This window comes from Rhineura floridana, chromosome 2 (assembly GCF_030035675.1).
Source record: "Rhineura floridana isolate rRhiFlo1 chromosome 2, rRhiFlo1.hap2, whole genome shotgun sequence".
NCBI lineage: Eukaryota > Metazoa > Chordata > Lepidosauria > Squamata > Rhineuridae > Rhineura > Rhineura floridana.
Window position 1 is genome coordinate 23,173,652 of NC_084481.1, and position 15,439 is coordinate 23,189,090.

Here is a 15,439-nt window from a genome sequence, read left to right on the forward strand (position 1 = left end):
ATTGAAATCAAACATCTCCAAAATTTGGCACAGTACTGGTATATATAGTTTACTGGCTATAGTATTCCCACTCTTCATTCCTAATATAGGCATTGGGAAGAAAAGCATTCCTAAAGGAATAATGATGATACGTTCATCTGCTCTAAAGTTGTTTCTCCTTTCAAATCCTACTTATAGATGAGGGCAAATGTAAAGCTAGCTGATTTTACTGATATAAATATTCTAGTTACAGTCACATAACTCTTCTGGTTATAGTTTGTTGGGTGTACCAGAGGAGACTGTCTCTGATATATTTATTGTGTACTGTGCATAATACCAGTCTTGGAACTTCAGGTATCAGAGTATTCGCCGAACAATGACTAATGACAGACCGGAAGAGCACCCAAATGCTGTGGATGGAGCTGGAGAGGATGCTGACTTCCCCCAACCTAATGCAGGCAAGACCCTGTTTAGTTCCCTTCTTAAATTGTATCATGTGTTTTCAATGAGATTGGAACTGACCCACATTTTAAATGCATGGGTCCTGCTGCCAGTGTGTGTAGTTTAGGCAAGAGTTTCAAGTGTCTTTGATTCTAACTGCTCCCTTTTCCAAAAGTTGCAGAAGTATAGTTGAATCCTCTGTATACTAAACAGTTTTCTTGCAATAAAACTGTTCCTGGGCTACCTGTGTGGCTTTCTTCTGCAGTTTGTCGGTGGGGATTTTGATAGTCTCTCATCTTCAGTGTTAGTGTGTGTGTGTGTGTGTATTAGCAGAAAACTCTGCTTTTCTTAGGTCATTCAGTGAAGAGGCTTAGTTGCGATTGGTTCAGGTCACACAAAAGGAAGTACTTCTTTATTCAAAGTACAATTAAATTATGGAATTCACTACCACAGTATATTGTGATGAGCACTAGCTGCAGCTGCCATAAACCTTGACAATTGGCCCTGTGTGGCCAAGAGCAAGAGTTCCTGTCTTGTCCCAACTGTGGTGAATTTGAACTATGGTTAATTTCAACAAGTCAGGTTGTTTGATGTTGGCTTGTTTGAAATTGGTTAGAATTAACTATGGTTTGCTTTTTTATTTAATTTGTTATACTTCTCTACCACCTATCCAGCTGTGTTCTCTAGGCAATTCAAAGTATGTTAAACTCAAAAAAATTATAGCAACTCTACCAATTAAACAGTTGCAGAAGATGTGACAAACTGCAGTTAAGAAAAAGAAAAAGCTTCTCAATTCTTCATGCCTGGCCACATAGGAAGAAGAGAGGAGGGAGTGTGCAAGCCTAAGTCTTGCCATGCTCATGCACATCCCAAACCATAGTCATTGTGCACCCCTATAATATGAAAACAAATTAATGTTATAAGTTTTGTGCTGTGAATTTGACCAATTCCATAAGGAAAATACAAAAAAAGTAAGTTAAAAAACTATACTCATCAGTTTAACTGATTATTTTTGTAGCTGCCATGCAAGGACAAAAGGGCAAAAAGCATGTCTTACCCAAAGATCCATAGTGAAAGTGTGTGGTATTAATCCTGGATTTCCATCTCCATGGATTTTTTTTTTGCATAATAAATGTCACCATTAAAATCTCTGCTTTTCTTCATAGTAGTGCATCTGGATCCCTCACCTCTTCTATCACCATCCCCACATTTTTAAGCTAATAACATTCCACCCTGTTGTCCATGGCTGTATTTTGCAACAATAATGAGAAATAATCTGCTATATATTACACTCTCACATTTTAAAATCCAATTTGTAAAATACAAGGAAAGTGTAAGTGTTTCAAACCTTAAATCTGATTATTAAGAGACCAACTAGTATTCATTGTTAACCTGAAGTGATGATCCAGGCAGCATTCTTTGATTACCAACTTAATTTCAATAGCTGTTAAAACTGCACTCTGGAGTTTCAGTTAGTACAAATGAGAAAAGAATAGCCTGTAATAAAGGTAAAGGAAAAATAGCTAATTCTTGTTTGTTAATATATGACTCTTAAGTCTCTGTACTACTTCATGACTATGTACCTGTGTTCACGTTAGATTTCCGAAGGGAGAATGTGCTGCCTCACTCTACCTCCAGATCCAGACTTACTCTACTGCTACAATCTCCCCCTGTGAAATTCCTCATCAGCCCAGAATTTTTCACAGTGCTGCATTCTAACCCTGTGAGTAGTATGCACAAGTAAATCTGTGTATGAACACTGTAGGAAAACGATGGATTTACATTTTCAATACTGATTTTTAGACTATTAGAAAGATGGCAAGTGGGACCTGCAAAAAATGTTGCAGTGTGGCATGCTCCCTATTCAAGATTCTAGCCATTCCATTCTGTTCCCAAGTCAGGCAGCATTCTATGCCCACTGAACACATTTAGTTTTCACTGGACTCTTTTGGATGGGGTCTCTCTTAGTTTTTTAAATATATATATATATTGTACTCCTGCAAACCTTGGAGTTCTACCAAGATTGCCAATATCTCCATCTTGTGTGTGGGGTGGTATGATTCGGCTATAGAAGCAACAACACCCTGCCCCTCAAGACTGGAATTTGTATATATGATGGGTGCGCAGAAGGCAGACTGGGATCTACTGGTAGGCCTCTGGGTAATTTGCAGTAGATCAGTAAGGATGTCTAACTCCTAATTATTTAAAAATAGCAGCAACCTCAACAAAAATACCCAGCCCTTTGGAATGCTGAAATGAGGAAAGCTTGGGATAACCAGGAAAGGATTTTTACATGGAAGAACTTTGAGCTCAGCTCATTTCTTGTATTCAGAATAATCCCTGGATTCAGCAGCAGCTCAGAGATATCATGGATGGTATTCCATGCTAGTCCTACTCAGAATGGACACACTGAAATTAATAGACATGACTAACTTAGGTTCATTAATTTCAAAGGGTCTACTCTGGGTAGGAGTTAGCTGAACACCAACCCATGTTCTTTAATTACAAGTGAACGTCTTTTGCCCATGACTCCAACTGGTGGATCTCAGAGTTCTAGTAAAAAAGAGCAGATCTCACAAGCCTGAAGTCTGTCGTCTCCTGGTATGTAAGATTATTCTTTTAAAACACACACACACAACCCGTTTGCTGTGTAACAATTATGAAAAAAAGTTATATCAAGTTGTGATCATATCATTTAATTTGTATATATTGTTAAAGTACTGGGGAAAATAGAAACTAGGATAAACTGCTAAGAGATTAGGCTTATGCACAGCAATGCATGCAAATTCCACTGACTTCTGTGGACTTGCAAATGGTGTATGAGAGATAACACCACAGAAGTGGTTTCTACAAGAGTAAAAGCAAAATTATTCTTATCCATCACTGCAGTGCTATGTTAGTGCATCCTGATGTGCCAGATTCACAAGCCCAACCAGACTGGATAAATTAGAAGCTGCCTATGAAAATCATGTGCTAATGCACTCCCTCAATAATTATATAATTATATAAACAGATCATGAGGAGTTTGCTGGTTGGGTTGGGCCACTGTGAAAGTGTCCTGCATTTCACATTGGTATAATTGTATAGGATGCTTTCATGGCTGAAAACCCTAGGCCATTTGGAATTTGGTGTGGAGCTTCATCTGATGAACAGGAGTAATCCAAGGCTGTTGGAGAAACGAGTTTAGTCAGAGTAGGATGACAGGTCAGTGTAGAAAAAAGACTTTTCAGTTGCTCATAAGGATTTATTATCATTATGCTAAGGTGCTGAGTAGCCCAAATGGGGCTACTGAAAAACAAGAGGGAAGGTATTAGCTTGCTCTGGGGAACCTTAAGGTTTACAGAAGAAGGAACAATCTTTAACAAGAAGAACAACAAAAGACGCTCTAAGGAAACACCCCCTTCTCAAACAACTCAAAAAGAACTGAGCGTGCTCAGTGGCCATAGAATGCTGAATGTCTTTGGGGAGGGACTGGAAATCTGGTCAGGGGAATGGAATGGGGCATCCTGAAAGAAGGCTCAGCTGGAACACTGAACAGGAACACTAAACAGAAACACTCCACACAGCAACATTTTGTTGCAGGTCCCACTTGTTAATTATTAACCAATAATGCATCAAAAATATTAATAAAAGAGCATCTATTTATTGGATTTTTTTCAATAATTATTTACGAGTTCAGAGACAACAACTGTGTTTTCATCTCCCACGTACCTGATTTGGGTTTGCTCAAACCCCTCTTGCAGGGACCTCATGGGGCAATTTTGGAAGTCCCTATATTTAAGTTTGGAAGGCACCATAAAGGAACATCTAATATTGAGGTCCATTTGTGCTTTAATTAGATGTATCCTCAGGTTACAAGTTCATTTGCAAAACATGGTGTGTTTTAAAAAGACTCTGTGCTGGGGTTTATACCTGACTGAAAATCTATTTCCCTAATTGTAGAAGTGTGTCAGCTAGTTGTACTCTTGGTGAATTAGGGAAAGGCACTCTATGCATGCAATTTATTACTCCCCTTGCATCCAGATTGCAATATGTTCTACATGTGGCTGCCCAAGTTGCAGCTAATGCAAAATGCAGCCACTAGAATCTGACGCTGCTTGATCATATACACCAGTCCTCAAAGCCAAATTCAGTTTTTTTGGTCTTGATATATAAAGCCATAAGCTGTTTGGGATCTGGTTATCTGAGGGAGTGCCTGCTTCCATATCAACCTGCCTGTGACTTGAGATCTACTGGGAAGGCCCAGTCCAAGAGTCTATGACCCACTGGAGGGCCTTCTCAGTAATAGCTCCCTGGTTGTGGAACACCCTTCCTCTAGAGATTTCTCTGATGCCAATGTTGTTCAGCATTAGTTGCCACCAGAAGACCTGTTGTGTTTTCCACCAGACTTTTTAATGTAGTGGGATGCCTATAACTCAAGAAACTGGCATACTGTTTTTATTTTATTGTATTTCTGATATTATATTTTTAATGTATATTGTTTTTATGCATTGTTTTTGTAACTTGCCCTGGGATCTTAGGATGAAGGGTAGGATATAAGTCTTGAAATAAATGCAATGCAATGCAATACACCTTAGCATTTGAAAACAGATTCTGTGGCTAATCCTGCAAGGTCCTGACTCAAATTTAACTCTGCAAACAGATTTCCCCATCTTTGAAGTTAAGAAAAAGCTTAACCACAAAAAGGGTTCAGCAGTGGCTTTAGCAAGCTATTCATCCAGAAGGAATTGCTGCTTGCACTAGGTGAATGACAAAACTTTAAAGCCCCGTTATCCTTCTTTTGAAAACCTAATGCTAAGCTTCTGAAAATAAGTATTTTTATTTGTTTCTTTTCTCCTACCCTTCCCCCCAGAGTGCCTACCGCATGTTTACAAACAATACGTGTCTGAAGCACATGATCACCAAAGTCCGGCGGGATACCCATCATTTCGAGCGCTACCAGCATAATCGAGATTTGGTGGGTTTCTTGAATATGTTTGCCAACAAACAGCTGGAGTTGCCTAGGGGTTGGGAAATGAAGCATGATCAACAAGGCAAGGTAATGAATCTAAAGAACTAGCTTGTAAATTCAACTAATATTAGGTTTATTTTCTCTGAAGAAACTGAGTCAGCTGCTTTGTCAGAACAGAGATGCTTGCTAGGAATGGGATCCACTTGGTGGTACCGGTTCAGATCGCATTCTGCTGAACTAGCAGGTGGTTACTAGTCAGTTTTCATTTTTTCCCCGCTATCCTTTACTTTTACTGATTCAGTTTTTTCTCCCGAAAAATATTATCATTATTTCTAACAATGTTTTCCTTTCCTTGCTCTCTGCCCAATGCCCACCCACCCAATTTCCCCCTTCGACTCTTCCTTCTGCTCCTGAAGCATATAGGATCACCGCCACTCCAGCAATCAGAGAAAGCCAGAGCTTTGCTAATCAGTTACAGTGAGAGAGGGGGAGATCAACTAGTCAGTTTCATGTTAGCAAAACAAAGAGGCTGATCAGTTTAATGTTAGCAAAGCAAAGACCTGTACTGGTATTTGATACATTTTTTAAAAATTCAGTATTGGGAAAAACTACAGAAGTTCACAGCATTGAGGATCAGTCCACAAATATAGGAAATGTGCAGACTATGGAGAAGTGCAGTGCCAAGTTTGATTTTATCAAAATTATTGTCCTTCACTAATGCCAATACTTCACTTCTTCCTCCAAATAGGAGAATGATTTTCCCCAGTCCGATTTCAGAGAGAGGCACACTTTGTCAGTGACAAGTGAAAGAGTGTGGGTGGGAAACTGCTTTTCCATACTTAGTTGTTCAAAATCATTATTAAAAGATCAGATAGAATTTAAGAGAAATGTCACCTGGGTTTACCATTGCCTTCCTCTGAGGCTGAGAGGTAGTGACTGGCCCAAGGTCACCCAGTGAGCTTCATGGCTGTGTGGGGATTCAAACCCTGGTCTCCCAGGTCGTAGTCTTTGAAAATCTGAAGCAGACTGATGGGATGGCATTTAATATTTCTCCAGGAGGAACAGCAGAGAATCAGCCACTAGAGGGTATGGAACCCACCCTAGAACAGAGGGCTTTGCTGCCTCTCTCCTTTTCATCTATTGCTGTTTCCAGTGTGTGTGCCTGAGCAGAACAGCATAGCCAGAAAGAAGTAGGAGATGTGCAGTGATCACATGTTTTGTGGTGATCTTCATACTGCATCAGGTGAGAGAGAGCCCAGAAAAGGAAACAGAACAGGCTCTTGTGCAGAGGTCTTATGAAATACATTTTGCTCTAGCAAGGGTAACTAACAGCTAAACTGTGAAGGGACCCGACCTGTGCAGAAGTTGAGTTTCTTGGCCATCAACAGATGGGCCACATTAGAAAAGTATATCATAAACGGTCACCGAAGCATAACTAGACAACAATCATGATCAGACCAAATGCTTAAAATGTTATGTTGGTTTTGTAAGTTCAGGAAACTAAAAAAATCAATAAAGCAGTTAAGAACAAGTAATTTAAAATATTTTAAAATGTATTGCTCCATGTTTGGTTACAAGATTAGTGTGACCTAGTGAGTTCAAGTACAACTTTCAAATTTGGCTTGAAGCTCACTGAAAGAGTTACCAGGTGACCTTGGGGAAAGTACTGTTGCCCCTTTTTATTTAAAAAGAAATTCATGATAAATGTATGGTGCTGCAATGGAAGGTGAGGGTTGCTTAGTCTTCAGATAAGATAAAGTAGAAAGCAACTAGCAACAAAAGACTTTTCACAAGGTGGCTGAGGCATTGCTGCAGAGGGAGGCACTACACATTTGAAATGCTAGATAAGCACTGGCATATACTGGAGCAGTTACTTTTTCTGCTTTTTAAAATGAAGGGTTTTTTAAGCATTGTGTATTCCTGCCGTCTAGGGAACAGCACTCATTTCTTTGCAATGTTTGGAGTGAAGGGAGGGAAGCAGCTCCACCAATTTCATTTGCCCACTTCCTTCCCACCTTCATAGCAGAATAAAAATGGATAAAACTCCTTTTATGGGCAGGAAAGGAGGGGCAGTAGCACTTGAACTCCCCTGAAAGGAAGAAGATTCCATTGCAACACAGCACTCTTCCACCTCCCTGCCCCATTAAAAACAAGTCCCTGTTACTTACGAATTGGATACAGTGGTGAAGGATTGTATAAAGTGTGGGGCAGGGAGAGTGTGTGGAGAAGACAGGACAGTTTGGAGTATAAATTCCAAAGTGAGAATTATGCTGTAGCTGCTGGCTGTAGGCTTTGCATGCATCAAGGCTGGAGGATTGAGCCCCCAAGTTCTTTTGGGACCTTAATCAAAAAGGTCTGCCTTTTTGCCCTGCTGTTTGAGTTCCCTTAGGAATCCAATTTTGAGAACAGTTGCTGGTCCAGGTTGGGAGGCAAGAGTGGACCATGTTATAGTACTGGGCCTATTCAGTGTAAGAGCTCATTTATGCACCTACATTCGCTCTTATTTCAGAAATATCCCCTCACCTACCCATGCTTGCATGCAGCCCAACCGGTGATATTCATCAACCTGCTCTGACTACATTTTTTTTTACATGGTTCATTTCAGGCCTGGAGGTGAGGTGTGCTCATGATCTCCCAAACGTGGTTGTGCCAACTGAGTCCTTATACAACCTTCTTGTTGAAATACGCATATAGATGGCTGAGTGGTTTTGTTCATAGTGAAAGTATTCTGACTTGCCTGAGCATCATTGTCATCAATAATAATAATAATAATAAATTTATTTTTATTATTATAACAACAACAACAGCAAGTTGTGTGTTGTTTCCTGCTACCTGGAAAATGAAGCAGAAATATAGGAGGAGTCCATCCCTGCCCTAGGTAGTAAAAGCAAATAAAAACTTGAGTGATGGCTTCTCTTATGATTTGATAGCTAACACATTGATTAAAGTTGGCAGTGGCTAGCCCCTGTTCTTTAAAACAGCCCTTTGCATGGGATCTGTCTGTCCTTCTTATCCAGAGGTGGAGAGGACAGGTGACTATCATAATGGGATTTGCTGAGTGGGTACTTCTCAGGTCTTTGATGCATCAGATTGCAGTACTTTCTCTATGTGAGCTTCTAGCAAAACTTATTGCTGACCAGCAATATACATTTGTCCTAGATCACTGACGAGTAAGATCACAGTGTATTGCAATTTCACAGATGAACCATAGACTAGTGGCTAGATCTGCATTTATGTTTGATCTAAGAAAACGTTTTAGAGAATCAGCTACAGTATGGTCCAGTTGTGCTGAGATAGCAGTCATGAGTGACCCATCCTAAACACTCATTTGCTTTCTCAGCAAGTAACACAATAGTGTGTGTGCTTGCAGTATTTATAGTTTACTTGAAACAAAAATGTATATTGGAATAGATACATAGCCCATCTGGGTAAAATGTGAAGCTTTGTCCAAACCAAAATATCCTGTTTCTGTGCCCAGCCTCCATAAATATCTAGGCTACACCCTTGCCTGGTGGTCATTGGTAGGTATAAACTTAGGCTGTTGGTTTTCTAATGTGCTTCAGCTCCATTTCCTGCTGTGTTGCCATTGTCCAGATTAGCCCAAAGCTTTGAAGCTCCAGTGACGTTTCTCCATTGAAGCTTCAAAGTAGCAATTCTGTGTTTCATTATGTAGTAGACTACTACGAGCTGGCCTCAAAGCATTTGCGCTTAACGAAATATGATTCCATTCATTTAGTGTAATTCTTAAGTATTTTTTCCTGTTTGTTTAAGTGTAATGCATAAACAAGTACTGCATACTTTGCTAAATTGCTGTGTAAGAATCAGAATTGTGCAAATGCAACACCATTCATATGGAAACATTTGTTTCCCTGCAGGACAAACTTGCTCTGAATTTATCTTTCAAGTTATATGCTTGTTTTAGGATTTTAGGGTTAAAGTTTTAGCCTTTGCAAGGGACAGCACTTTTTTCTAATTTCACTAGTTTAAATCATATAAAAGTCACAACATCAATGAGGCTGATTCATGAACCAGTTAAGCCAGAGTGCTTAAAGTAAATTGGACTGAACAAGATCTAAATAAAAAGACTGCAGTTTAATTGGATTGATGACACAAATGGCTGGGTCTGATCTCACCCCCAAGAGCAACAGCCACAACCCAACCCAGAACCTGAACAGTGCCCCCCACCAGCTTTTAGCTGGAAGAATTAACTTTTAATGCTCACGCTTCAATCTTAAGTTCATGCATTTATCCATTGTTCACTGCAGCAAAGAACAACAAAAGCACACCTCATTTTAGCCCTCTTCAGCAGGTATTCAGTGGGTACTAGTGTATTTTCCTGGTAGTTATCAGTTTTTAAGTACTATGATGTGTCATTAAGATAGCTGGTGTCCAGTCTGCCTGAATTAAATAATATGCTTTGAGAGTAGGAACAAATTTTTGGATGTCTGGTGGGCCAAATTAATGGGTGAATACAAACATCTGATTTAGGGTGTGGGAAAAGTTGAGAAAGTTTGCCCGTTTCTCAAATGTGTGCTAAGCTACAGAAGTACAGATTGGCCATGGCCAGTTTTGTAGTGTCTCATGGTTATTGCTGCCCCACCTCAGTTATCGATTAGTTCTATTGATGTACAGTGAAGACATTAATTCTTCCTTTCCTTCCGTGCATTGCTGCAGCATTTCATCACCACTTAACCAGTGGAAGTAGATAAGTTATATCTACCAGAGAACTGGGGAGAGGGAGTGTAGCCTGAGGAGTGTTCCAAGGACAGAAAGAGAGGTGCCGGGGTGTCATCATCATTTGTCTATCACATCTGATCTCCTCTTGCCGCCACTGGTAGTGGCCTGCAGAAGTGACCAAAAGATCCAATTGTTCCTCCCCTTCCTTCTTCTATCTCCCCTTCCTCTTACCCATTTTGTAGTGTGTTTGGAATGTTTGGTGGTTTGTGTTTAGAACAATGAGAGTGTGGGGGAAGTTGGGGAGTTGTGTCCAGATGAGGAGGGGGAGAGGGTGGAGGGTTGAGAGATTCAAATATAAAGTTAGATTATATTCTTGGCATCTGCTGCTGTCTTTGCTTGTAAACGGAAAGGCATGCTAGTGGTTGGTGGAGATTTTGCTGCGGGGTGGGGGAGTAATAGGAAAGAAGGCTGCTCATGAGCTACCAGGCCAAGTTCACGGTGCTGGTTTTGGCATACAAAGCCCTATGCAGCTTGGGACCAGGATACCTGAAAGTTCATATTACCCCTTATATACCCAGTTGATCACGGCGCTCTGAGGTGAGGGCCTCTTGCAGATATCATCTTATCAGTAGATCCACTTTCCACAACATAGGAAGTGGGCCTTTAGTGTTGTGGCACCAACCCTTTGGAATTCCCTCTCTTTAAATATTAGATAGGCACTGTTATCTTTTTGACGTCTGTTGATGACCTTTCTCTTTCAACAAGCCTTTTAAGTCAAGAATTTATCCCAGTCTGCATCTGTGTTGGAATTGCTTTTTTAGATGTTTTAAAGCTTTTTTAAAAAAAGATGTTTTTAAAGATGTTTTATTTTAATATGGTTTTAAAGATTAATAACTGTGACAAAAATTATTTAAACTTCAGCCATAGCAGAAGCAAGACGAATAACATAGTATTTGGCAGAAACCAAACTGGAGCAGAATCAGCTCTGTGTTCTGATACCAGTCAGAATGGACATTGCTAAGTTCACACATCCCTACTACAGTGGTACTTCGTTTACTTCCTTCAAATCTTTCCTCAAAACCTACCTCTTTACGTATTGCCCTGGCTTATTTTCTTAATCCTAGTTACCTACTGTAACTAATTAAACTCTCCTCCTTTCTCTGTTGTTGTTCCCAATGTAAATCATTATAAGCTCTCAGGGGACAGGAACCTATCTATATTTTGCCTGTGCAATCCCGTACACTGAAAGGGCTCTATGCATGCATGGATAAATAAATGCCAGATGACAACAAAAAGACTTGACACCTAAATGACTAACAAATTAATTATGGTGTGAGTTTTCTTCGCCCAAATTTTTCTGGATCCTTAAGGATAGATGCCAGATATTGTTTCTGAATCCTTAAGGGTAAATTATCAGGTTAATGAGATAGTTTGTTCTCAACTTCCTGAATGCCCTGGGGGAGTTCCCAGTAGATAGATCAGGTGACCCTGTTGAAGCCCCTGTCACGCTGTGGAACAGCAAGGCAAGTCAGGCTCTTGACACGGTTGCCCCTGAGCGCCCTCTCCAGCAGTGTGGAGCCCGGCTTGCACCTTGGTACTCCAGTGAGCTAAGGGCAATGAAACAGGCTGGATGACGGCTAGAGCTCAAGTGGAGAAAGATGTGCTGAGAGGCTGATCAGGCACGAGTAAAACATAATAACTGTGCCTACTATGCGGCAGTGAGGGCGGTGAAGAAGGCCCACTTCTCTGCCTCCATCGCATCCTCAAGTAGCTGTCTGGTGGAGCTTTTCCATATTGTCAGGGGTCTGTTGACATCAGCTCCAGGAAATGGAGTTTTAGACCCTTCGGAGGCCCACTGTGAATTGTTTGCAAGGCACTTTGAGGGTAAAGTAGCTCGCCTCCATAGCAGTCTTGATGCCCCCTCCACATCTACTGTAGTCCCCAGTGAGGTGTTCAGTGCAACATCTGCTGCAACTTCTTGGGGATGGTTTTAGTTGATGCGGCCTGATGACATGGACAAGGTGCTTGCGATGATGTGGCCAGCAACGTATCCTCTCGACCCTTGCCCTTCTTGGCTTATTACAGCTTGCTGATGAGGTCTGACTGAGTGGATCCAGGGTATAGTCAACACATCATTGTGGGAGGGAGTGGTTCCGGGCACCTTGAAAGAGGCGGTGATCCAACCACTCCTGAAAAAGCCCACCCTGGACCCATTGGTTTGCAACAAATACCACCCAGTCGCAAATACCCCCTTTTTAGGGAATCTGATTGAGGGGGTTGTGGCGCAGCAATTGCAAGTACTCTTGGATGAAACAGATTATCTTGACTCATCCCAGTCTGGGTTCAGGCCTAGTTATGGGACTGAATCAGCCTTGGTTGCTCTGTTGGATGACCTTTATCAGGAGAAGGTCAGGGAGTGTGACCCTGTTACTCTTACTTGATCTCTCAGTGGCTTTTGATACCATTGACCATGGTATCCTTCTGGGCCGACTTGGTGAGCTGGGTACTGGAGGCACTGTTTTACAATGGTTCTGATCCTATCTCCAGGGTCGCTCTCAGAGAATAGCACTGAGTGACTGTCTTTCAGCCTCCTGGCAGTTGTGCTGTGGGGTGCCACAGGGTACCATCTCGTCTCCCATGCTGTTTAACATCTATATCAGCCTTGTCCAACCTTTGGGTTCCCAGATGTTGCTAGACTGCAACTCCCATCAGCCCCAGCCAGCATGGCCGAAGGTCAGGAATTATGGGAACTGTAGTCCAGCAACATCTGTGGCCCAAAGGTTGGACAAGGCTGATCTATATGAAGCCCTTGGGAGCAGTCATCAGGAACTTTGGGGCAAGGCGTCAGCAGTATGCCGATGATACCCAGCTCTATTTCCCCGTAACATCTGAATCAGGAGAGGCCATGCAAGCCCTGGACAGGTGCCTGGACTCGGTGGTGGGCTGGATGAGGGCCAATAAACTGAGTCTGAATCCTAGCAAGATGGAGGCACTGTGGGTTGGTGGTTCCCAAGTTCAGATAATTGGTCAGTTGCCTGCTTTGGATGGAGCTGTACTCCCTCTGAAAGTGCAGGTCCATAGTCTAGGGGTGCTCCTGGATCCATCTTTGTCGCTAGAGGCCCAGGTGACCTCCATGGCTAGGAGGAGCTTCGGCTGGTAAAACAGTTGCAGCCGTTTCTGGACCATGATAGCCTGACCACTGTTGTCCACGCCCTGGTAACCTCCAGGCTGGATTACTGTAATGTGCTCTATGTGGGGCTGCCCTTGAGGTTGGTCTGGAAGCTGCAGCTGGTGCAAAATGTTGTGCTGAGACTGTTCACTGGGGCAGGGTATCGCCAACATGTCATCCCACTGCTGAAAGAATTGCACTGGCTGCCCATTTGCTACCGGGCCAAGTTCAAGGTCCTAGTTTTGGTATACAAAGCCCTATGCAGCTTGGGACCAGGATACCTGAAAGACTGCCTTACCCCTTATATAACCAGTCGATCACTGTGCTCTGTAGGTGAGGGCCTCCTGCAGATACCATCTTATCAGGAGGTTCGTTCTGCACAATATATCTTTTCGGCACCTTTTGAAGACTTTCCTCTTTCAATAAGCCTTTTAAGTTGAGAACTATCCCAACTATCTGCGTCTGTGTTAGAATTGCTTGTTAATATGTGGTTTTTTTAATAATATGTTTTTAACCCTTTTTAAAATATGTTTTTAAAGCTTTTTTAAAAAAAATGTTTTTAAAGTTGTTTTGTTTTGGTGTATTTTAAGGTCTGTTTTTATGATGTTTTGATGTGTTTTTAGCACTTTTGTTTGCTGCCCTGGGCTCCTGCTGGGAGGAAGGGTGGGATATAAATCAAAGAATAAATAAATAAATAAGTTGCATAACACAAGCAGTTAAAGGCCACAGTCCTAAGCACGCCTAGCCTGGCAGTAAAGCTCCACTAAGATCAGAATGTCACACATTCCCAAGTCAAGAGGTTAGTGACTGGTTCCTTCACAGGCAGAGAATCGTTTGCTGTTCATGTCCTGCACGGTCTATGGTTTTTCTGGTTTTAGCAATTGGGTCATATAGCTGCTGCATATAGAGCTGTTGGGTTTGTGTTGGGTTTTGAAATCTACTTTTGGAAGAAGATTATTTGGTTACTGACAATCTGGGGTGGGGGTGTTGTTTTTTGGTTGTCTTACCTAGAATAGCCCTACTCAGATTGCACCAGGCATGCTTCAGCCTGTAATCACATTGTGCCATAGAACTTAATCAGATGTTTCACATGTGTACTCGCTCATTTGTGGTTGTAATTATACAGTAAATATATGGTGGTTGTTTTTTTAAAAAACTTAAGTAGGTTTTGTTTTTTTTAAAGGAAATGCTTGCATCATTCTACCCAGATATAGGTGAAATAGAGATCTATAGCTGAAGGATCTGACTAGCTATTTTGAAAGAATATGTGAAATTCAGCCTTCCTTACCCTACCCAGGTATCATTTCCAACAGCAGAGCTTACCCTGTTTGTAATCCTCATGTAGGGATGGGGGAGAAATTCAATTCAGCCTGCACTGAAAGGTGAGCCTACCTAGTCACACCCTCCAAAACAATGCAAAAGTGGAGCACAGCCATCCTTTGAAATTTGCACTTCTCTGAATTTTGCAGTGGGGTTCTCTAGGCAAGTAATGTGTACACAAATGCATATACTGAGGTAAAACATGCATAAAAATGTATATATTGAAAATAACATTTAAAATGCATTATGTTAGGGAAACGGCTGTGTAAAAATGCACACAAACATCTGTCTGTTAGGAAAAATTCACACTAAAATGCTGATGAATTTTCATGAGAACTTTTTTTAAACATGCAAACCAGTGTGGAAATATGGAGAACTGAATTTAAGATTGGATTGAATTTAAGAAAAATGAGAAACTGAGAGAAACCAAAATTGACAGATCTGCCTATCATTAGCCTTGTGGCTTTTTTCTCATCTACCTCCTGCCTGTTTGGTATCCCTGACTTCTCAACCTCCCTCCCATTTGTGAATGCATCATCATTCTCTGCGATGAACTGTTCAAGCCTTCTTCTCTTAAACAATCTTAGTGTTCCTTTTACTTGACTGCTATGAATATGAGTTTCAAGCTGTGTGTTTTGAACGTTGGAAACCTATGTGGTGGTAATCCTGTTTTATAAATGCAAACAAGAACCCAGAAACTTGAGATGCAAAAGTTCCGTATTGCATGATAAAGTTCAACATTTAACAGCCGTTAGAACTTAAGACTTCATGTGTCTGTAACCACTTAATGCTTTGCCACTCACAAATGTAGGTTATGCAGAAAGACAGTCAGAAAATACCCACAATATAATACCAGGGAGGTTTGGCAACTAATGAAATGCTTTTTCTCTCTTGTCTCTTCT

General features: G+C 41.3%; 1 protein-coding gene across 6 annotated transcripts in view; it reads left to right on the forward strand.

Moving 5' to 3' along the window:
* Nucleotides 1–15,439, forward strand: part of HECW2 (HECT, C2 and WW domain containing E3 ubiquitin protein ligase 2) — a 299,050-nt gene that overhangs the window by 207,385 nt on the left and 76,226 nt on the right. For all 6 annotated transcript variants that reach the window (XR_009760443.1, XM_061608169.1, XM_061608168.1 and 3 more), the window contains 3 exons: nucleotides 334–437; nucleotides 2,019–2,143; nucleotides 5,273–5,458. Coding sequence is in view for 5 of the 6 variants with exons in the window: in XM_061608169.1 (XP_061464153.1) it covers nucleotides 334–437; nucleotides 2,019–2,143; nucleotides 5,273–5,458 (415 nt within the window). In the remaining variant the exon portion in view is untranslated. The remainder of the gene's footprint in view (nucleotides 1–333; nucleotides 438–2,018; nucleotides 2,144–5,272; nucleotides 5,459–15,439) is intronic.